The following is a 24,845-nucleotide window of genomic DNA, read 5'->3' on the forward strand; positions in this document are numbered from 1 at the left end:
AAGAAAAAGCCACCCCTCAACTGGATGCAGACCTGTGAGCACATGACTAGTGAACGAGCCTTCATTTGAACTTTAGCCCCACTTGCCACATTGGCCAGGTATCTTGCTCTATGAACAACCTGTGCAACAACACTTGGCTGTCCTGATGTGTACTGATACCATGTCTTTTTTATTTTCTATATTCTGATGCTTTGACATCTTGGGTCCTTGCTGACTCTGGAGAGGGTACCCCTCCTGGGATTAACCAATTCCCAAAGATAGGAAACAACTCGCCCACAAGCAAGCCTTTCATATGCAAACTGACCAATCCAGAGCCCTTACCCCTACCACCTCTTTTGTGAGCTCACACTCTGGGCCACTCTCCAGCTGCCCTCACCATCCCAGGGCCAGGTCCCAGCCACCAAAGGACAGCCCCTTCACCCCAGAGCCCACTGAAATTATTCAGTCCAGCTAATCCTAAACATGTTTACTCTGCCTTGCGTGCTCCTTCCATGGAAACCACAATAAAGGTTCTTGCCCACACTTCCTACTTCTGCCTCTTGACTGACCTCAGGGTGTGCTGTGCCTCCAATTTCTAGGGATCTGTGATTTTTTTTTTTTTTAATTCTGGGGAATTTTTTTTTTAATTTTTTTTTTAATGTTTTTATTTATCTTTGCGACAGAGAGAGACAGAACATGAGCAGGAGAGGGCCAGAGAGAGAGAGGGAGACACAGAATCGGAAGCAGGCTCCAGGCTCTGAGCTGTCAGCACAGAGCTGGATGCGGGGCTCGAACCCACAGACTGGGTGATCATGACCTGAGCCGAAGGCGGACGCTTAACCGACGAGCCACCCAGGTGCCCCTAGGGATCTGTGATTTTAACAAACTTCTTCCTTCATGACAGTCATTTCTGCATCTATGTGTTTTACCATACCTGATTAAAACAAATCCTGGGTACCCTTAAAACATGATACTCTGAGGGAAAAGGACACCTGTGCTATTCTGAAGAATCAGAAAAGTAAGTTCCTCCCATGTACCTTCTTTCCCAGCCCCCCTTCCCCCACCAAGGGAGCTGAAAATAAAGAGCAATTTCTGGCAAGTCAGTTCAGAGCCTTCAAGTCTCACACAGGACCCCCAAATCAGCAGCTCCACCCACTCTGCTTTCTTCATCCAGGTCTCTGGTCTGTCTTCTTCTGCCTCTGGCAGGCTCTTCCTGGATATTCCCTCAGCAACTCAAGAACACTGTCATGTCGAGATTGTTTAATGTTTCACAGCCATCACAGACAAGAGGCAGAAGGAACAAAGGCATGATTCTCCCACACTTGAACACTCTAGTGATTAATAATGGAGGAAATTTTGTCTTGGAAACAAGTATTTGCCAACCCCAAGGGGAAAGCAAATGAATCTAGCAAGCTCAGGCATCAACACAAGATACACACATAATCCCAAAGGATTTGTCACACGGCAGTGCTTTTGTTGTTTATGTAAAAGATGTGTTTTTTTCAAAACAGGTAATGCATGCATATATAGTTTTAAAAATCCAAATATCCAGAAGAGTATACAACAAAGAATCTCCTTCCCATCCCAGACCCTTAGTCCCTTTTCCAAAAGCAAAATCATTATCAGTAGTAAACTTCAGATGCCTAAGATATAAAATCATGTGGGTATATATGGCTCCTTTATCACCCCCCCCAAATATACACATTAACATTCTATAACCCCTTCCCCCCCACCCCCCACCCCAACACGCAATTAACAGTATACTTTGGGGATTATCTCAAACTGCCTCTGGAATTATCGCACCAGGCCCTCATCAGGTATCATAAGGGGCTCCCAGTTGAGCCACTCAGACCCTGTGTTTCGCAGACACCTTGGGCCCACTTGGTTCCACCAATGCAATCACCACCAACCAGGTCACTTTCCAACTGATCTACCACAGTCCCAGCCTTCACCAAGAAGTGGAGAAGGACCCTGATCATTCCTTAATGATTAACCCTTGAACTGTCCAGAACTCTAGGATGTATTGTTTCCCCTAGGTGCAGGTGCATAGCTCTTGGGTGTATGTGGGAGGTACAGACTTCCACCCTTCTGATGTTACACTTTCACACTCCTGAGGGCTAACTATTTTTTTTCAATTTTATTTTATTTTATTTTATCGCTGTTATTTTTTCCAACCTTTTATCCTTAATATACAGAAAGTTGCACATATTTAATGTATACATTTTGATGAGTTTGGACATAGGCATATACCCATGATACCATCACCACAGGAAGTACATATGTCCATCACCTCCAAAAGATTTCTGTCCCTTTGCTTTTTTTTTAATTTTATTTTTTATTTTTTAAAATTTACATCCAAATTAGTTAGCATATAGTGAAACAATGATTTCAGGAGTAGATTCCTTAATGCCTCTTACCCATTTAGCCCATCCCCCCTCCCACAACCCCTCCAGTAACCCTCAGTTTGTTCTCCATATCTATGAGTCTCTTCTGTTTTGTCCCCCTCCCTGTTTTTATATTATTTTTGTTTTCCTTCCCTTATGTTCATCTGTTTTGTTTCTTAAAGCCCTCATATGAGTGAAGTCATATGATTTTTGTCTTTCTCTGAATAATTTCACTTAGCATAATACCCTCCAGTTCCATCCACGTAGTTGCAAATGGCAAGATTTCATTCTTTTTGATTGCCAAGTAATACTCCATTGTATATATATACCACATCTTCTGTATCCATTCATCCATCGATGGACATTTGGGCTCTTTCCATACTTTGGCTATTGTTGATAGTGCTGCTATAAACATAGGGGTGCACGTGTGCCTTTGAAACAGCACACCTGTATCCCGTGGATAAATGCCTAGTAGTGCAATTGCTGGGTTGTAGGGTAGTTCCATTTTTAGTTTTTTGAGGAACCTCCATACTGTTTTCCAGAGTGGCTGCACCAGCTTCCATTCCCATAACTATTTTCTAAGAGGGTTGGACAAGGAATGGAATTGTCAAATTACATGCAATTAATGGGTATAGAAAATTTCTGGAAGGGAACACAAGTAACTTTTAACAGGGGTGCCCCTGGGGAGACAGACTGAAGGCCCGGAGAGAGGAGGGACTTACTTTTTGGTGTACTGTTTCAATTTCATTTTGCCATGTGATATAGTATTTTATAATTATTAAAAAAAAAAAACTAAATTAAATCACCTGTAGAAATTAGGAAGCAAGCCACCATCTGTCTGTCCTGTGACCATATACAATTGCTGTTTACATCAAGATAGAAAGTCTTAACTATGAAGAGAAAACTGCCCCAGGGGAGGGGCGGAGAGAGAGGAGTGAGGATGAGTGAGGAGTGAGGGGCCATCTCCAATCTTGGAAGTGAACCAAAGTTAACGATGTTCCCCAGGAAGCCAGAAGGTGCTTCCAGGAAAAACAGCAATCTCTCTCTTTCTCTCTCATTATAAAGAGAGGTCAGAGCTGCCGAGCTGGTGTCCATATCCCCGAAAGGGAAATAGGGGCTCTGTCTGTGTGATCAGCCTGTTCTGCGCCATTCCCAGAGCAAGAAGGAGGAAGGATTAGGAAGATTCTGCTGGAGGACAACTATGACCTGTAATGGCTGGAGGTTGGCAGAAAAAGAGAAAGCAGTCTGAGGGCATGACCAGGCTGTAGGATAAAGCCGGCAGGGAAGGTTCCCAACCTCTTCCCTGCAGAAGCAGCACTAGGGGGGCCAGGAGATGGGCAACACCTTCACTTCCCACCCATAAGCCACCTGGGCAGCTACCACTAAGATGGGCCAGATGAGGCCTCCACGTGGATCAGGAAGAGAGGGATTCTACCCATACCTGTGCACACATGCCCAATACACCAGGTATCAGAGGCCCTCCTGTGGTAGGCAGAATTTTGGTCCTATGACTTTCTCATTCTGATGTTACTCCCAGACTTTGTTCCCTTAACATGGTAAAAGGGATTCTGAAGAAGTAACTGAGATTATTAATCAGCTGACTTTAAGATAGGGAAATTATATTGGGTTATTGGGGTAGGCCTAATCTAATAACATGATCCATTAAAAGCAAAAGCAGAGACCTTCCTCTGGCTGGTAGCAGAAGGCGGAGATTTGAAGCATGAAAAGGATTTGACACGCCATTGTTGGCTTGAAGACGAATGGAGGCACACCAAGGAAATGGGGACCTCAGTCTTACAGCCACAAGGAACTGAATTCCGCCAACAATCAAAATGAGCCTGAAGTAGACTCTCCCCCCAAGTCTCCAGATAAGAGCCCAGACTGGCCCACACCGATTTTGGCCTTGTGAGTCCCTAAGCAGAGGACTTAGTTGATTCTACCTGGACTTCTGACTCATAGAAACTGAAATGATACATTTCTGTTGCTTTAGGCTCCTAAATTTGTGACAGTTTGTTACAGCAGCAATGGAAAGCTAATATACTTCCCAAAATCAAAATCAAATCAACTCCAGAAATAGTTGCTAAGCATTTATTAGGTATGAAACTCTAAAGTTCCGGGGCCATGGGTAAAAACATAGTCCAGCTACCAGGGAGGGGCACATCCATCATTAGACTGGATTTTCACTTAGTCAAAAGCTGTGAGACTGAAATGCCGATGTCCCTGAGAAAGAGCTCGTAAGACTAACACTATCCCCCTTGAAGTTCATGAGGAGGGATAGGAGGACAGGAGGCCACTCAGCACCAGGCACAGGACATTGTTAAGAGGGAAGAGTTAGCCATGAGGTGCTAGCCATGATGCTTAAATGACTATACAGTCCTTCACTGGGCCTAGCCTGTTGCTCTCATCTCCATGGGACACAGGAGCCTCCCCAATGCAGCTCTGAACAATATGGGGTCTGACTCGTACTGCCAGCCCCTGGACCTGGGGAAGATGAAAAATAGCTCAGCAGAGCTCTTTCTTCACTCCCAGAGACTCAGCCCCATCCTGAGTCTGTTATTTATCTGGGGGCAGGGCAGTGCAGGATGGCACAAACTTGTTAAATTAGGTAATCCACATTTCTTCCCTACAGCTTAAGGCCACAATGGTTAAGACATCTATTTCTCCCAGTGGAAGTGAAAGCTGGGATCCCTCAGGGAAGAAACTATATACTAAGGTCATTAAGACCACTGATTCAAAATAGGATTCACAGGGGACGCCTGGGTGGCTTAGTTGGTTAAGCATCTGACTCTCGGTTTTGGCTCAGGTTGTGCTGGAGAATAAATAAATAAACTTAAAAAAACAAAACCAAATAGGATTCACAGAAACAGTGTTCAGGTCTGGCCCTTGGCCTGTGACATCCTGGAGAATAAATTCATACTGCTCCTTTTTGGGTATGGACTTTCTCCAAAATGGAAATATTTTTACTATCTTCTCCGATGATAACTGATCATGGTATAACATTCATGCAAAACAGCAAATACAAAACTAACCCCATGATTCCAAGTTGCAAAAATACCTCTGGTTAACTGATAGGTATTTCCAAACTCCTTTAATATATATTCACATATGTACAGAGAAACCCAGGCCCTTTCAATGTAAATAAGATACTATATATTATTCATAGTCTCTCTCACCTAAGAAGATACAGTATATCAGTACATAGACCTAGCTTACAATTTTTACTTGCTCCATTGCTGTAATAGCTGCATTGTTTATAATGGGAATTTTTTTTTTCATCCAAAGGGGATTGATTAAATAAATTATGGTCCATCTATACCATGAAATTCCATGTGGCCATTGAAAAAATATGTAGATCTATTTATGCTTATATGAAAGTGTTTAAAAAATAAATTTAATAAGCAAAGTGAGAACCGTTACATATACTATAATATCATTGTTTAAAAAAGAAAGAAATATTTAAATAAATATTTAAAAAGTATATACAGCTGTAAATAGTAGTTATGGTGAGAGTGAATGGTGTTTGAGAGAAACCCAGTTTTATTAGGTAAGGAGAAACTTTTGTATACTGCTTTCTTTGCCTTTTTTTGACATCTGAATGCTTCTTTACTAACTCCATTAACTGAGGAACTCCTTATTCTGTCCATCATTATATCATTGTATTTTAAGAAAAATACCTGCTCTTATAAAGTCACTGAATAAATATTTACTTGAAGACTTTATAGACTAATTTATTAAAAATATCCCAGTTAACATCCTGCACTTGCTTTTCTGTTCTGAAGTAAGGTTTGAGACTGCTTTCAGACTTTTCCCATCTCTCCACTGACACAAGGCAACATCTTCCCTTGAAAAGTCCCAGTTCCTGGAGTAACTTACCAACAAAGGAAGATGTCGGTAAATGTCTCTGCTGTGGTGAAAAGTGCAAATATAATCCAGTACATCATCCATTTGACCTGTTGAAAGAGAAAGCAACAAAGCTAGTAGAAAATGTCAGGGCTAAATAGCCAGCTGCCCAACATCAAGAAGAAGAGGAAAAAGTGGACAATGAGGTATGTTCCGGTAGCATATCCAGCATTTGTAACCCCTTCTCCCTATTCTTCCATAGCCCGTGTCCAGTTCCACTCCAGGCCTTGGGTCTGGAGGCAAACACACTTTTTCCACAAGTGATCCAGGCTTCAGGTCCAAGTAGTCTCTGGGTGACCTTCAGTAGCCCTCAGGTAAGCTAGGGGGACCTGCAGACCAGGAGTGACTCAGGATTCAGTTAGGCCATTTTTTCCAAGACTAACACCAGGTTAGTAAACTCTCCAGAGTTTACACTGGAGAGACACACTTTGGAAAGAACTTTAACCAGATGAGACTTTCTGGAATGTAATGGTGGTCACTTAAGAAAGCTTTCCTGTGGAAAAGTCTCACAACTCCTCACAGAAACTGGATCGTTTTTAAAAAGTCTCTCCCACGTGAACATCTCTATCCATTTCAACTGCCTCTCTCCCCCAGTAAAGTCTTTGTCACCTATCTCCTGAACTACTGCAAGAGTCTTCCGACTGCTTCCTTTGTCTTAGGGTTTCCCCCCGCTCCCACCAACCCATCCTATAAACAACCTCTATACTAATCTCCCAAAACCAAAAACTTATCAGACTACTCCCTAACATAAAATCTTCCAGACTACAGAATTAAGTCCAAATTCCTTAGTCTTCTCCTTCTAGTTTCTGGTCATGGTGGAGTGAGGTATTTGACTAGCTTTCCTGCCAACAATGATAACAAACTCTAAACAAAATATTTAATTTTTTTAATGTTTGCTTATTTTTGAAAGAGAGAGAGAGAGCACAAGTGTAGGAGGGGCAGAGAATGAAGGGAACAGAGGATCTGAAGCAGGCTCTGCGCTGATACCAGTGAGCCCGATGTGGGGCTCAAACTCATGAACTGTGAGATCATGACCTGAACCAAAGTCGGGTATTTAACTGAATGAGTCACCCAGGCACCCCTAAACAAAATATTTAAAAACAACTGTTTGAAGGTACTAGGAAACTATCAAAAGCTGGCAGAAACTGGAAGGGATTAACTCTTAAAATAAGGAAACCACACCAGGATAGATCCATGTTAATGTGGCTGGGAACAATCCCCAGCTGGCAAATCATGGGGCAGATAGAACTCAAGAAGAAACCCATAGTCCTTTTCTTTTTCTTTTCTTTTTTTTTTTTAAAGAGAGTGACATGCACATGTGCATGAACAGGGGAGGGGCAAAAGGAGAGGAAGAGAGAGAATGTTAAGCAGGCTCCATACCCAGTGCAGAGCTGAACACAGGGCTAGTTCCCATGACCATGAAATCATCAGCTGAGCCAAAATCAAGAGGTGGATGCTTAACTGACTGAGTCATCCAGGTGCCCCAGGAAGAAACTCATTATCTTTTTGCCTGAGGAACTGCAGAATGAAATTTGAGACCCTAGAAATGTTGGAAATTAAGAGGGAAAAATCACATACAGGGATGCTATAAGGGGGCAGGACACAAAATCCACATATAAATTCCCTTTAAATATTTGCCTGGCCCCTGAATTGCACAGAATCAGGTAATACTCCAAGGTTTCTGAGAAAAAACAAAGATGGAAAGCTGAAAAAGTTGACCAGAAATTTAATTTCACCCCACTGTAGTAGAAACAGAGTTTGGAGTTCAAGTCCTGCCAAGTTAGAGGAACTTCGTAAACATTTGAGAATTTCCACTGAAACATCTAAAAGGCCATACCTTAGGAAGAAACATTACATCCCAGGACTAAGAGATCAGCTCTAAGACTACGGACAAAACTGAAATACCCTTGCCCCAATAAAATGTAAAATTTAGCTGCCATAAGATCAAGATGAGTTTAACTACCTACTAGAACAAAACTCAACATTCCTTACAAGAATGTAACATAACCTTATAGCAAGATTAAAGGATATAAGGTTAATATATAAAAGTCAATTGCATTCCTAAACATCTGGACAAATGGAACTTGAAAGTTAAAAAAACAGTATCATTTACATTAGCAGCAAAAAAATGAATTTCTCAGGAATATATATAACAAAATGTATAAAAAATCTATATGAAGAAAACTACAAACTCTGAAGAAAGAAATCAAAGAAGAGCTAAATAAATGGAGACATATGCTATGTTCAGGGACAGGAAGACTCAATATTATCAAAATGTCAGTTCCTCCCCAATTAATCTATAGATTCAATGAATCTAAATCAAAATGCCAGAAAATCCTTTTGTGGATGTGAACAAACTGATTCTAAAGTTTATCTGGAAAGGTGAAAGACCAAGAATAGCCAACATAATACTGAAGAAGAACAAAGTTGTAGGCCTGACACTATCTGACTTCAAGACTTACTGTAAAGCTACAATGATCAAGACAGTGTTATTGCTAAAGGAATATATAAATAGATCTATTTTTAGAATAGAGAAATATAATAGAGAGCCCAGAAATAGACCCTATAAGTATAGTTAATTGATCTTTGACATAGCAGCACAGGCAATTTAATGGAGAAAGAATAGTGTTTTTTTTTCTCCCCCAAATGGTGCTAGAACAACTGGACATCACATGAAATAAAAAGATAAGTAAATTAGTAAGTGAATAAGAAAATGAGTGAATAAATAAATGAATGAATCTAGGCACTGGTCTTACAACTTTCACAAAAATTAACTCCAAATGTATCATAGGCCTAAAGGAAGATGCAAAACTATAAAACTTCTAGAAGATAACACAGAAGAAAACCTAGGTGACCTTGGGCTTGGCAATGAGGTTTCAAATACAACAGCAATAGCATGAACCATGGAAGAAAAAAATTCATAATTTGGACTTCATTAAAATTAAAAACTTCTGCTCTGCAAGACACTGTTAAGATAATTAAAAGATAAGCCACAAAATGGGAGAAAATATTTTCAATACATATATCTGATAAAGAACCCATATCCAAAAATACAAAGGACTCTTAAATTCATAAAAATCTCATAAAAAATAAACAACCCAATTAAAAACTGGGCAAAACACCTGAACACCTCACCAAAAAAGATATACAAATACATAACGACTTATTAACAAATCTTTTTTTATGAAACCTAAATTTTTCTTCTGTCACCACTTAACAAGACACTTATCCTAGGAGGACAAGGTAGGATTCAATATTATTTTTCTTGAAAAATATAAATATGTTAAACAATCTATAGGAAAAAGTAGATATAATGAGTGAAGAGATGAGGAATTTCAAGAGAAAGAAGGAAACTCTTTAAAAAGAACCAAATGATACCCTAAAACTGAAAAACAGAATATTTGAAATTTTTTAAATTACTGAACAGAATCAAGAGCAGGCTGGATGCAACAAAAGAAAGGATCTGTGAACTTGAGTACAAGACAATAAGTCAATAAGACAAAAATATAGATTGGAAAAAACAGAGAGGCTCAATACCTATGGAACAGCATCAAGAACTAACATAAATGGAATAGGAATTTTCAGAGGAAAAAGAGAATGGGACATAAAAATTATTTCAAGAAATAATGACTGAATTCTCCAGAATCAATCAAAAATAGCAAATCCAAAGAACCAGGGAGCTCAGAAAACCTCCAACAAGATAAATATAAAGAAAACCACACCCAGGCACATCACAGTAAAATTGCTGAAAAAGAAAGAAAATCTTAAGAGGTGGGGGGAAAGACATACTACCTACAGGGGAACAACAATAGATGACTTTTCATAGGAAATGATGAATACCAGAAGAAATAAAATAACATATTTAAAGTGCTGAAAGAAAATAAATCAACCTAGAATTCTATACCCAGCAAAAATATCTTTCAAAAATAAAGGCAGTTCTGGTGAATGCACATTGTCGTTGTGATTCTGAAACATGTGGCTCAAGAGATTATTTAGAGGTCTTCTTTATTCAGAAAAATGACTGTCCCCTGGTAACCACCCTGGTTTAATCCATCAAAAGTAACTACTGTCTCAGAGACTACATGTTATCAAGAGTACCTGCAGCAGAACAGGACTGTCAGTAGGGGGCAAAGAAGGTCTTTCCAACTGTACATTTCAAGGCATGCTAGGGCCCAGGATCCAGGAATTCCCAACAATGGTATCCAGATACACAACCAGCAGCCTGATTTCCCACTCTATTGTCTTTTTCTTCTTAGCACTCAAACCATGCTTTAATATCTTCAATTAAAAACAAAGGACAATGAGGGGCACCTGGGTGGCTCAGTTGATTAAGCATCCAACTCTTTATTTCAGCCCAAGTCATGATCTCACTACTTGTGAGTTCAAGCCCTGTATCTGTGCCCTGGCAGTACAGAGCCTGCTTGGGATTGTCTCTCCCCATCTCTCTCTGCCCGGCCCCCACTTTCTCTTTTTCTCTCAAAACAAATAAACTTTAAAAAAAAGGACAGTGATAACAACAATAAAAAATCCCTTTCCTTGAAACAACCCTTAGCTATAAACTTCTCTAGTGAGTCATCTATACTCGCAGTGTCTACTTCCTCATCCTCCACTTAGTGCACTACATTCATTAAATTAATACTGCTCTCACTGGGGTTCCCACTTTATAACATACTTCAAGGGAGTATAGCTGACCCTTTTTCAGTTTGTTTACTAAATTTGCTTGACTTTCAGATGGATACAAAGCTATCATTTCCTGAAAAGCTCCCCAAACACCACAACTGTCCTGGTTTCCCTCTTGACTTTCTGGCTACTTCTCAGGTTCACCAGTTCGCCCACAAGGCTTTGTCCTAGACATTCTCTTCTAACTCTAAATAAGACAATCTCCCTGGGAAAACTCTGCATTCCTCACCTAATACAGACAATCAATTCTGTCACTTCCTGTCTTTTATTTCTGTTGAATCTATCTTCTCTTCATCCCCTTTGCCATTTGCTTACTTCAGACCACCAATATCTCCTATCTAGAATAGAACTACAGCCTTTTTCTTGGTCTCTAAACCCCTGACCTAATCTGACCTTTAATCAAATCTACTAATCTATCCTCCATATTCCAGTGAGAATGATCTTCTTAAATCCAAATTTGAGATTCTCCTTCCTACTGTAAAGTCTTCAACAGTGCCATACTGTTGTTAAGACTACTGTTGTTGTTCTTAAATTGGTTTACAAGTTCTTGCATAAATGAAACCCTCATTATTTCCATAAAAAGCTCCCTTCCACCCCAATACTTTCTTGAAATTTTCACTCCAATTATAATGAACCTCTTTCAGTTCTCTGAACAGTGCACCTTCTTTTGCCTACAGATTTCAGCCCTCAGATCTCAGCCTAAATATCATTTTCTCAAGGAAGTGTCCAAAGTTTGAGTAAGTACCCCTTCCTTTCTTCCTCCCACGCTGTCATACATGCTCCCTGTCATACACTTACCAGTCTGCTTTGAAAGTACCTATTTATTTCTATGATTTTATTACTAAAGTGTAAGCTCCCTAAGAGTGGAGACAAGTTATTCTTGTACATCAGTATATCTCTAGTACTTAAAACCATTATTGGCACATAGTAGATACTACAGGGATATGTTTTGAATGACTCGATTAGAATGTTGGCTTTGTGAATGGGAAAGAAACGATGGGTTTTGTTTGTTTGTTTCGAGAGAGAGAGAGAGGGTACAAGTGATTGAGGGGCAGAGGTAGAGGGAGAGAGAGAATCCTATTAGGGGCAGAGAGAGAGGAGGGATACAGAGAGAAGTGGGGCTCACCTGAAACAGGGCTTGTGCTCACTGGAAGCAGGACTCAAGCTCACCCAGTATGGGGCTCAAACTCAAGAACTGTGAGATCATGACCTGAGTCAAAGTCAGATGCTTAACTGACTAAGCCACCCAGATGCCCCAAGAAAGGATGGTTTTTATATGTTGAGAAAGAATATACATTGGTAAATACTGGTTTAGGTGGCTTTTTGAGGAGAAGAGACAAAATTAGACAGCTTGCAAGGCAATAGATGTTCCCCATGAGTGCCTGTTGAATGGATGGCTGGGTATACATAGGGGGAAAGGGGCTTACTGAAGCTAAGGCATAGTGTGATATGGAGCCACTCACACCAGCAAGAGAATAAAGAAAAAGGCAATTTAGGGAGGAAGTTGAGCTGCATAATGTTGAGGAGAGTCTGAGAGGACATTCAAGAAGAATGCCTAACAGGCTCCTGATAAAGGATAAGACCAAATCTCAGAAGGGAGGTTGAAACTATGGACAAAGATGAGGGAGCCATGGCAAAGAGGAGGCTTGAAGTGTTAACCTAAAGAAGTTTCCATCATGCACTCCTTCACTTTAAATATTGTCATGCAGAAAGAAGGGTCTGAGAATGATTTGCTGAGTGAGACTAACGGGGTAAATGGAATATGTGACTCAGAGATGGAAACCATAAATAAATTACCAGGAAATGGTTTTCCCCATCATGCCACGGAGAAACCAAGTAATGGCTGTTTTTCCCCAAGGTTTGAAATAGAACTTGCCAAGTTTGAGGGATTCTATGTAATACTTACTATAAGATGAGGGGAAGCCTGAGTGGGCCAGCATCCAGAATAGAGAGCACCAGAATAGAGAGAGGAAGCTAGGCTGATTTGAGAAGGAATGTCCAGAAGCAACTCAGGAATAGATCGTTGACAGCATGACTGGGAAGTCCCTCTCAACTGGTCAGGGGCAGGATTCAGGAGTGAGGAGATAGGTGAGGAGCTGAGACTCTAGACCATAGCAAGAGGGTAGGAAGCAGAGCCTAGACACTTTTCATGAACCACAAAGGCAGGCTGAGATCGCACAGCTCATCAGACCCTACCTCCCAGGACTCCTGGCAGCCTTCAAAAGGCCTCCCCCATGGGCTGGGGAGGTAGTAGGCTTAGTCACCACTTTTGCCTCACCTCATCTTTGGACCTTCCCCTACACCAGCCACACTAATATTTCTTGAGCCTTTCACACACTCTTTCATATCCGAGCCTTGCTTCAGCCCCACAGAGAATTACCTATGCCTGTGACTGAGAAAGAAAAAATATGAGCCTGGTTTACAGATCACTCTGCACCATCTGTTAGCATGAGCTCACAGCAGACAGCTGTACAGTCAGGGGTGACCTGGAGAGAGTAGCAAAAGTGACAGTCCCCTGCAGGCAGAACTTTGAATAGTGCACTTAGCCTGAAAGGAGAAATGTCCTGAGGTGATGCCTTTACACTGCCACCAGGTATATTAACTGTATTTTCTTATTTTCTGTATTCCTGATTCTCTGGCATCTGAAGTTTCACTGGCTGGGGAAAGACCACCCCTCCCAGCACTAGCCAAGACTTAGAGATAGCAAAGGACTTGCCCTGGAGCACATCTTTCATATGCAAACTGACCAGTCCAGACCCCATACTCCAAACTCCCTCTTTCACAGAGCTCTCACAGATTGAGCCAATATTCCCCAGCCCTAATCACTCCAGAACCCACTGAAATTACTCAAACTAGCCAATCCTAAACCTGCTTACACTGCTTAGCCTTGGCTTCCCCAAAGACACCAAAATAAAGAGTGTGGCTCCCTCTGACTCCTGACAGACCCTGGTGTTCCCCCATGTGGCCCTCCATGGCACGCTGGGCCTCCTACTTCCGGGAAATGGTAAGAACTTCTTCCTTCATGACAGTCACTTCTATGTCTGCATGCCTTACCTAACCCGATGAAAACAAATCCCAGGTACATTTTATTTTTTTATTATTTTTTTAATTTTTTAAAAAATCTTTATTTATTTTTGAGACAGAGAGAGACAGAGCATGAGCAGGGGAGGGGCAGAGAGAGAAGGAGTCACAGAATTCACTATTAGCTGTTAGCAGGCTGTTAGCAGAGCCTGACATGGGGCTCGAACTCACAGACCTCAAGATCATGACCTGAGCGGAAGTCGGATGCTTATCCGACTGAGCCATCCAGGTGCCCCAACAAATCCCAGGTACATTTTAAAACACCAGATAAGCATCGACTAAATAGTAAGGTACCCGGAAGGAACAAGATTGAGCGACTGGTGTTGAAGTGGTTTAGGAATGATGTGAATCGGCCCACGGAATTTAGATATTTGTGGTTCTTGCTCATGCTCACCAAAAGGTCCCCATGGCAGAGGATGCTTTTGGTAATCAAGAGGATAGATGACAAGCCCTGTGGATGTCAGCAAGACACTTTCCTCAGGGTGATAGGGCATGTTCAATGTGCTCATAAACCAGTGGCCATGGGGAAGTGACAGAGGTAGCAGATGGGCTTAGCGATGTGGAATCCCTCTCACCAAGGCCGACCTGACCACAACCACTGCTCAGAGACCAAGCTGCCAGCAGCAGCAAAAACCTCTATGATGGTACCCTATCTCATGGCCTCAGCCAGACTCCTGGGAGCAGGCTCATCATACCAGACATCTTCCCTTACAGAAAAAGTAGGAGAGTCTTTTCTGGAACATTCATTTATTCTGCATGTGGACTTGCTTCCCCGCCCGCCCCCCCCCCCCCCATGTTTCTGGCAGCCACAGAGTAAGCTGTGGACTCAGTGTCCTTTTCATTTTGATGCGTGCCACCCCACACTCTTTCTAATCAAGAGCCTTCTTTTATAGCAAAAGAAATCCAAGACTGTTAATAGGGTGATGCTTTTGGAAGTCTCTGATCTTACCATGCCCCCCCCCACCCCTCTCTCTGCCTCCATTGCCCTGAGGCAGCTGGCCTTAAATTGTGTTGCAACAGCTTTGGGAGAGTTCAGGAAGAGAACCAGGTGGGAACAGTGAGCATTCTGTGTGGTTGATGCACTGCCCAGGAAGATGCAGTTTCTTCCATGAACCGGTAACCAACACAGGCTTCCCCAGCTGAGCCAGAATCTAAAGGTTCAGGGACCAAGGAAATGGGAGTGGTGTTTCTTATGATTGGGCCTTTTGCCAGCTCCTTGCAACTCAATTTGTGGCTCATGGACCAGGACCACTGGAACCACCTAGGAACTTATTAGAGATGCAGAATCTCAGGACACACCCCAGACCTAATGGATCAGCGTCTGCATTTTAGTAAAACCCTCTGTTCGTTCCATATGCACACTGAAGTTTGAGAATCACTGGTCTAACGGATTCACATTTTTCTTTTTGCCCTCAAACCTCTGAGTTCTGCTTTTCTTTTAAATTTTTTTTAAATGTTTATTTATTTTTGAGACAGAGAGAGACAGAGCATGAATGGGGGAGGGTCAGAGAGAGAGGGAGACACAGAATCTGAAGCAGGCTCCAGGCTCTGAGCATAGGCTCTGAGCCTCAGCACAGAGCCCGATGCGGGGCTCGAACTCACGGACTGAGAGATCATGACCTGAGCTGAAGTCAGACGCTCAACCGACTGAGCCACCCAGGCGCCCCTGAGTTCTGCTTTTTAATACTTAACGGTACCTGAGGGATGAATGCTTTCATTGGGGATACCAAATGCTTCCAATGAAGTGAAAGCAGAAACTATACTGTTACCTGGCCATTTCAGGACTGCGATGTCCCTAGGAAATAGACAGTAAAGCAACTCATGGGCTTTCATGGGTGACTGATTCTGATTATCAAGGGGAACCAGAGTTGCCGCTAAACAACATGGCAGGAAGGAGGGTGCATGGAAGTTAAGGAACCTTGGGGGGGAATCTGAGTGTGATCATTCATATAAGCGAGTACAGCCTTGTTCAGAGGTAAAAGTCAGTGGATCATTACCACGGCCTTACAGAGGCAAGATTACTAAGGCCTCAGATTCCCTAAGAATGAAGATTTAGGCCACACCCTGGATAAGGAACCCCACTCACTAATGCTCTAACTGAAGACAAAGGGAACATGGATTAAATGGTAGAAAAAGGAAGTAATAGGAAAAATGGTGAAAGATTTTGGAATGGGTACCCTGTAGAATGCTAGATGCTGTCCAGAGCCCCCTTCTGAATTATGTTGATTCTACATGTCTTGTTTTTCAGTATCTTTGAGCTATTTTTAAATGTTGTAGGGGCGCCTGGGTGCCTCAGTCTGTTAAGTGTCTGACTTCAGCTCAGGTCATGATCTCACAATTAGTGGGTTTGAGCCCTGTGTCGGGCTCTGTGCTGACAGCTCAGAGCCTGGAACCTGTTTCAGATTCTGTGTCTCCCTCTCTCTGCCCCTCCCCCGCTCATGCCCTGTCTCTCTCTCAAAAATAAATAAACATAAAAATTGTTTTTTAATTTAAAACATTGTAAGTTATAGAAAACTGACTACAACGCAAATAATTTTGTCCATAGAGGTACAACTGATCTCCCCACACTCCCCCAAAGTCAGCTGAATATCTATTAACAAATTCATTTAATCATTCCTGCCTGCTTATATAACTTCTGTTCTTTGGCATCTCCTTTGAATTGTTTTTATTTTTGTAACACCTTACTGGTTCCCTTATTAATTAATAAGTTAAGTAAAACTTTCAATGTGTGTCAACTTTATTTTTGTACAAGAGTCATGAGTTTGCCTTTAAAAAATTATCTTTTAGCAGAATACATAATATCACCTATGAACTCATGACTACTTACATGACTAAGGACGATAGCTTCTATCCATATTTTCTTCCTTTCTGTGTTATGTATAGACTTAAATATTTTAACTAGTTTTATTCTTATGCATTCTCTTTCTCTCCCTCATATAGTATATGGGGTACGTCAATGATGGTTCACTTGCTAATTTAATTTTTAGAGTTCTGCACATTAAGGTCAGAGTCTGAGGAGAAGGCTTTGCCAGAAATACTGGATCTGGTGCTGGACTCAGGTAAAAAAAAAAATAAATAAAATCTGGATTTGCCAAGGACATAAATTATATAGCATTCTTGTTGGAAAGTTTTTTTTAAAGCCAAAATATGGGCAAAGGAGTGAATGTGGGTGTTGATCAGCCAAAGAGGTAACTGACATGGAGATGTATATTTGTTTTTTTCTACCAACATCCAATGCCTTCTAATTTGGTGAAAGTCTCCCAGTACGAGGATGTTTGTGGGAGGCAAGGCCTGTTATATAGGCTTAGGAAAAAAAATCAAACACTTGCATTTAGGATTTTTGAATCTTCAGGGAATGTTCCCAAGGCACAGATAGCTGGCAGCCAGTGTCCCTGGTGGTGACATTGGCAGCAGATTCCTCACCAGAGCCTTCCTGTGACGTGAGCTTGGCTGTCATCTCAGTGAGATGTGACTATGGAAGAATGGTCAGAGATGCTACTCGCTGGCTCTGAAGATGGAGGAAGGGGCACGAGCCAAGGGACACGGCTGGCCTCTAGGAACTGGGACAGACGAGGAAATGGACTCTCCCCTAAAGTCTCCTGCGGCGCCTGGGTGGCTCAGTCGGTTAAGCGGCTGACTTCGGCTCAGGTCATGATCTTGCGGTCCGTGAGTTCGAGCCCTGCGTCGGGCTCTGTGCTGACAGCTCAGAGCCTGGAGCCTGTTTCAGATTCTGTGTCTCCCTCTCTCTCTCTGACCCTCCCCTGTTCATGCTCTGTCTCTCCCTGTCTCAAAAATAAAAATAAAAATGTTAAAAAAAAAAAAGTCTCCAGAGGGAAGATAGCTCTGCTTGATTTGAACACAGTGAGACCCATGACACTTCGGACTTCTAGCACTGGGAGACAACACCTTTGTGTTGTTCTAGGGCCTTGCATTCCGGTAATTTGTTACAGTGGCAATAAAAAACTAATACAGTGGGCTACTGTAACACGCCAGGGAAAACACGAAGAGAAGTGCATTTAAGAGAGTGGCAGCACAGGAGGAGAGGCCTGGTTGAAGGATCATTAGGGGGGCAGGGACGAGGGATGCTGTCTCGAACCAGGTGTGTGTACAGGGCTGGGTGGTGAGGGGGAGGCGGAAGTTGGAAGCAATTCCAGGTTTCTTTCTTGGATAAATGGGCTTGGTGGTCAAAAGGAGGAAAAGAGGTGAGTGTAATGGTGAGTGTGAATGTGTGTGAGAGTGCATGTGAGAGTGTGGGGTGTGAGGGGTGTGTGTGGGTGTGTGAGAGTGAGAGAACATGTGTGAGAGCACATGAGTGTATGTGAGAGCACATGAGAACGCGAGAACATGTTGGGGAGCATGTAAGTGTGTGTGAGTGTGAGAGTGAGAGCACATGTGAGAGCAAGTGAGAGGGAGTGAGAGTGTGAGTGCGTGTGAACAAGTGCAGGGAAAGCAGACGGGTCTCTCCTAATACCACGCGGCTCCTCTGTCTCGATGCCATTTTTACCAAGAAACTTTCTAATCTTAACTCTCAGGTTTTCCCTCCTGGGAAAAGCTCGTGCTCGCCAGCCAACGCAAACAGCTGCTCAGCTCGTCAGTGATATTTTTCACTCCAAATTAATGAATTGCCATTTTAGTCATAAACCAGGCTCCTGTGAGTTTGGTCAGAGCAAAACAATTTACCGGCGTCTGAGCTTCCCCCAGATGAGTTGACAGAATTGAGTTTCTGCCCCTGCAAAGTAGAGGATCAGACCCCGCACCACGGTGGCCCCGATTACGCCTCCTTACCGGGCTCAGCTTTCCCGCACCCCAGGCTGAAAGGAAGAGAGAGACAAGGCTCTCTCTTGGAAAGGCTGCCTTGTGTTTTACCCCTGTGCCAAGCCAATCTCGAATCATGAGGCTCTGTGCTTGCAACCTGACACCTATTTATAGTTCACACTCCGAGATTCCCTCGAATATACCAGGGACCCAGTCTCCAGAGAACACACCCCTATCTAGACCCCCTGCTTCATAGCAGATGCAAGCCCAGGCCAGCAGTTCTGGGAAACTGAGGGAACGGGGCGGGGGTGGGGGGGAAGTTCTGGTAGCAGTTGATCTGGAGGTGGCTGATTTCATCATAAACGCACCCTGGAAAATCTGAGAAAGAAAGTGACTTTCAAATATGCTTTATTCCTTTACCTGTGCCAAACTTCTAAAATGACAGCTGAGTAAAAGAGGGAGAACAAAGACCCTTTGTCCCTCGCAATGCTAGGGGCCGGGATTGTTGATATCCACCCCTCAGATTAGGATCCAAGGCTCTTGGAAGTTAGGTTTCCTGTCCAGCATTGCATCAATCAAATGACAGAGCCAGAACTTGACTTCAGACTCCTGATGCCCAAATCCACATGCTTTGTACTTTGACCTGGGTTTCTGTGCTACCATGGGATGGGGTACCCTTTCCTCATCACCCACCCCATGTAGGTCTTTGTCGAGCAGGGGCAGTCTGATGATTCTCCTGCCTAGAGGTGCCCCGCACATCTAGAGCTGTGATGGTGCCACCCAGCAGTAATATGGTCCTCCAACCTCTAAGTATTCTGGATTCCCTTCTCAGCACCTGCACCAAGGAGGGCATAGGGCATCCTGCTTCTCTCAACACTTCACATCCAGCTTCCCCGCAACCATCAGGCCCCCACCAATAAGAGCTACTTACATATTCTTTAATGTCCTTTGATTTCACAGCCTTGTAGGAATAATACGCAGGGTAAAGGGTGCCAAATATAAGCCTGGAGGGAAGACAGAGAGAGAGAGAGAGAGAGAAAAGAGAAATGTCATTTTCATTCATCCTATTTGATGGAAAAGGTCTGTCTACAATGCCAAAAACACTTCTCCATGCTCCAGAAAATGCTGCTGAGAGGCTTGATCTAGTTTTGTGAATGCCCTACAGGTTTCCTCCCCTAGCTGGGATGTGCTTGGAACCTCTGTCTTCTATTTCAGTGGCACATCCACCTTCCTTGAGTCTGTGATTTGGCAACATGAAAGAGTGATCCAGGGTCATGGAAGCCAAAACCGGGGGTGAGAGTGGGTGTGGGAAGCCAAGTTGAGCAGCCATGACCCCTGAAATTAAAGGTCAAACTCTCCTCTCCTGCTAATCCCCACTGCTGCTCTATAAAGCCCACCCATACCTTGGGCTTCCTCCTCTAAAATAAACTTTTCACTTAAAGTTCCTTCAAATTTCACTCCCCTCACGCTTGATTCCCACATCCTGCAGCCAGAATCAGCTTTTCAAATCGTAAATCCAATCAAGCCAACCCCTCTTTCCCAATACACACATCCCCACCCTGCATTATCCTGCTTCTCACTGCTCTTAATAAGAGGAAGGAAAAGTGAGACCAGCACAACCGCTTGGGTATCAGCTCCCACTGATCCCTGCCCAGGGCTGCAGGGGGTCATTGAATAATTTGACTCTCACCCTCTCACCCCTGCCCCTAAGGACCTGCATGGCATAGCTCCACCACCTTGCAGCATCCCCTCTCAAAGCCTCTGACTGTGCTGTTCTCGCTTTCTGGAATCTTCCCTTTCCCTTCTTTGCTTGTTAATGCCTGTTCATCTATCACATCCTGGCTCTATCATGACTTCCTCACGGAAGATATCCCCAACTTTACCGACTAGGTCAAATCTCCTACTACATGAGGTACACAACATCAAAATGTTCTTTTACTACTATCTGTGACACTTTGATGGACAACATCTCCCGAACTCTAAGTGCCTGCAGACCACAGAATGAATCTGTTTCATTCCACAATGTGTTCTCAGCACCTCAATGGCTCTCAATGGGTATCGAGACACCTCCAAGTGTCAATTCAGGTGTAAGCTGATTGGGAACAGAGGCACTCTGGTCCCAGACCCCACATGAGCCAACATCTCCTCTAACAACCCCACAGATAGAGAGCCTCTAGGGTCCCTGCAAGGAGACACCACACTCAGGAAGCCCAAAGCCATGGCTTCCTCATCAGGTATTTAGAGGCCATACAGAGAAATTCCAGTCCAGATTCAATGTACCAAGCAGGGGTCAATTTTACTAAAAGCTCTGTAGCCAGGTAACACCTTCACATTTCACATTCATCAGGTTTCCGGGGAAAAATGGAAAGTGAGTGGAACGGAGTCCATTTCTGATGCTGAAAGAGAAAGGGCTTTGTAACCTTGACTCATATAGGCCTTGCACTAAGTGCTTTATACGCATTACCTCAGGCCTCAGACTGCCTTGATTAAAAAGCAAAAAACAAAAAACAAAACCTCTTTTACAGACAGGATACCAACACATGGAGTAGGCAGTCACTTGCTTCTCTAAGGTTGTGGGACCATAAGAAGTAAATCAGGGGCTAGGACCCAGCCAGGTTGGCCTCCTCCAAGCCTGGCTTCTAACCACCACTGCCTACTGCTTTGGAGAGCCAGGCCATCCTTTGGGAAGGCCAGAATTATGTGTGGGGAGCAAGAGAAGCCAGCAAAGGGGACAACAGAGTAGTCTGAAAGGAAGGGGAGAATGAAGGACTGGGGGAGGCAGCAAAGGAATTTTAAGAAAGAGAAAGAAGGCAACAGTTTCAAAGGCACTGGGCAGGCCAAGGGGGATATCTCTTGTGGGAGTCCACTGGGCTGAATAACGAGCCAGCTTGGTGAGGGAGGTCTCCCCACCCACTCCTCCCAAGCATCCTCAGATGTCAGGGAGTCTTAGTTTCTTGTGAGGCCTTTCCCCTTATCCAAACCACCCGTAATGGTTTCTTCAATGTCTGTCTCTCCTAAAAGACTATATGTTTTCCAAAGCCCAGGATGGTATCTGTCTCATTCATAATGCACCCCCCCCCCCCAACCCGGGGCCTGGCAGGTGCTCAATAAGTACCCATTCACTGTGTGAAGTTTCAAGAGTGGGGAAGTGAAAGCCAGAGCCATCCAGGGCACAATTGTGACCTTGGGACTGAGGTCTCAGCATCCAGCGGGGAAGCCAGACGGCACCAGGCTGATTCAGCAAAGCCTCAGGCACAGTGCCACAGGTTCCGGAGAAATAAACACACCGCTCCTTTGGCACAGATGCCCTGGTTATTAGCCACGTCTGCCAGGATGGCTTCCAGCCCCTGCCTTGAGGCAGCATGTGAGCTTCAGAAATGAGAGAGGTGGAAAACACATCATGACCCAGGGCCAGCTTATTGATTTGTTCCTCTGTGAACCCCAGCAAGTAGAGTGGAGACACTGACACCATCTGAGTGGTCACAAAACTGGAAAGCCTCAAGGGCACCCAGACAAGAGAGGCTGTGCTCCATCTGCTGGACCCCTGCTGTGACATGGTGGCCAGTGTTCCCCTGCGTGCTACCCCACCCCATGTTTGACGGCACAGGGACCACAAGACAAATTTGTTTTCCAGCCTCCAAAGCTTCAATTATGCCAGCAGGTAGTGGGAAACACCTAGCTCTTCACTGCTCAGGAAAGAAGAATGAGATTAAAACGGCAAGTTCTGGGGTGCCTGGGTGGCTCAGTCAGTTAAGCATCTAACTCTGAATTGTAGCTGAGGTCATGATGTCACGGTTCGTGAGTTCGAGCCCTGCGTTGGGCTCCGCGCTGACAGTGCTTGGGATTCTCTCTCCCTCTCTCTCTGCCTGTCCCCCCACTTGTCCCCCACCCCAAAATAAATAAATTTTTAAAAATTATTTAAAAAATGGCAACTTCTCCCAAATCTCTTCTGGAGAAAAGAAATGACAAATGAAGCAGATCCAAGCCAAAGGGTTTTGGCACTTAATGTCCATTCAGATCAAGTCCCTTCTCCAGCGCAACACTCCCCCCGCCCCCCACCTTCCTTCCCAGCCTCAGCCTCCGGATGTCACAGCCAGCAGCTCTACCCTATAAGCCATGCTCACTTGCTCCCAATCTGTGACTTCCTGCCCGCATCTCAGTGCGTGACCTTTCCACAACTCCCCAACTTCTTTTTTCCTGATAAAGTCCGACTAATCCTTTAAGACCCATCTCAAAAAAGCCACTTCTGTGTACCTTTGGTCACTTGCCTCTCAGAACGTTCTTGGCACTCTATTACAGCCTTTTATGCTGTAGTATAATAATAACAATAACAAATCAATATAATAAATAATAATAAACATAGTAAATCAATGTTGATAATGATATTAATATTGCTGAGTGCTCACTAATGCCAGGCACTGCTCTACAGGCTGTACACATTCTCTCACTTCATCCTCTGAACACCCATTCGGGTCAAGAATTCTCCATTTTACAGACAAGGACACTGAGACCTAAGGAGACAGAACAGCCAGAAGCAGAGGTGGGATGTGGACCTGGGAAGCCTGACTATGGGGCCCGCCTTATTTCTTCTCCCCGGGTTGCCTGTCCTGGCTGAGTTGTCTCCCCAGCCAGAATATGCAGGTCTGGTCTGATTAGTTGGGTTCCTATTGCCTGGCGCAGCCCCTGCCCAAGTGGGTGCTTGATAAATGTCTGTTGAGTGAATAAAGATAAAAGAATTGCGATCTTGCTCCAAGGAGCTTAACCCACTTGATAGATTCATGTTACTCTCCCCACAAGGTCAGGAGGAAAGCAGTAAAATACTTAGGAGGATTTAAAGTGCTCCAGGTACTCAAGGCTGGCCCCAGCAGAGGGAAGGTGGGGGGCTTCAGCGCCTCCCTCTGGAGAGGACCCAGGTTCTGGCTAACACCTTCGTTCCTGTTGTTACTGAACAGAACCTCACGCCACACCCCACAGCCTCAGGGCCCTGCACCTACCCTCTCTTGTTGCTGCTGTCATTTACTGCTACCCTGAAGCCCCTACCCCTAACTTAATGGCTCTATTTATTTATCTGCTTGACTCATTTCTCCTATCTTGGCCTTGCATTCTTTCTCTTGCTCCAAGTTAAGGGCCTTCATCCAAGGGCTGCCTCTCCCACCACTTCCACAGCTGTAGTATCTAGAAGGGACCATGAGTCTCATCTTCCAAGGCAGTGGTTCCCCACCAGAGGTGATTTAGTTTCCTCAGACAGTCTGGAAATACTCTGGTTGTCACACTGAGAGAGTGCTACTGGCATCTAGCAGGTGGAGGCCAGGGATGCTGCGAAATATCTTCCAATGCAAAGGACACCCCTCCCCCCAACAAATAATGATCCAGCTCAAAGAGTCCAAAGTGCCAAAGTGGAGAAACCCTGGTCTAGAGTGCTGTTTCCTAGTCCTTGGCCATGGATTCTTCACTCAGTCATCAAGGACAATCTGCCCGAGTTTGATTTTTGTTTTGTCGTTTGTTTTTGTGTGTGTGTGTGTGTGTGCCAAGATTGGGGGGTAAGGGGGGAAGCCCAGCATCCCAGGCAAGACAGCAGATGCTCAGATAGGAAGGGGCTACCCAAAATGGCAAAGACCACATACCTATCCCATCGGTCACTGTCAGGGAAAACACAACTCTGAAGCTACTTATCAACTTCCTGGAGCTCTGGCCAGGAGAACAGAGGTATTGCTCACATGCATAAACCGTAACTATGATGCCAGTTACAGTTACCAAGGAGGAGTGCTTACCATTCCGGGAGCCTGCAGGGGAGCAATTGCTGGCCTGGTGCTCAAGTACAAGCTGTGGGACAGGCGGTTGCTAACCTTGGCCAAGACTTCCGCAAACCACGAAACGGTATTTTCTACAGTCTTCTCAGACATCCTAGTGTTGGACTGACATTTCCCAATCCCAAATTATGTTGAAAATTTAAAAATCAATGTTAAGGACATTTTTTTCTAAAATTAATTTCTCAATATAAGAAACATAACAGGCCTAGTGTATGGTTGTTCATATTATGATAAAACAAATTGAATTTAAGGAATA

General features: G+C 43.8%; 1 protein-coding gene across 5 annotated transcripts in view; it reads right to left on the reverse strand.

The window, feature by feature from the left end:
• Nucleotides 1-24,845, reverse strand: part of REEP1 (receptor accessory protein 1) — a 109,164-nt gene that overhangs the window by 36,837 nt on the left and 47,482 nt on the right. For all 5 annotated transcript variants that reach the window (XR_006215862.1, XR_006215861.1, XM_042981906.1 and 2 more), the window contains exons 2-3: nucleotides 19,711-19,783; nucleotides 6,237-6,313 (exon numbers count right to left, since the gene is read on the reverse strand). Coding sequence is in view for 3 of the 5 variants with exons in the window: in XM_042981906.1 (XP_042837840.1) it covers nucleotides 6,237-6,313; nucleotides 19,711-19,783 (150 nt within the window). In the remaining 2 variants the exon portion in view is untranslated. The remainder of the gene's footprint in view (nucleotides 1-6,236; nucleotides 6,314-19,710; nucleotides 19,784-24,845) is intronic.

This window comes from Panthera tigris, chromosome A3, assembly GCF_018350195.1.
Source record: "Panthera tigris isolate Pti1 chromosome A3, P.tigris_Pti1_mat1.1, whole genome shotgun sequence".
Classification (NCBI taxonomy): Eukaryota; Metazoa; Chordata; class Mammalia; order Carnivora; family Felidae; genus Panthera; species Panthera tigris.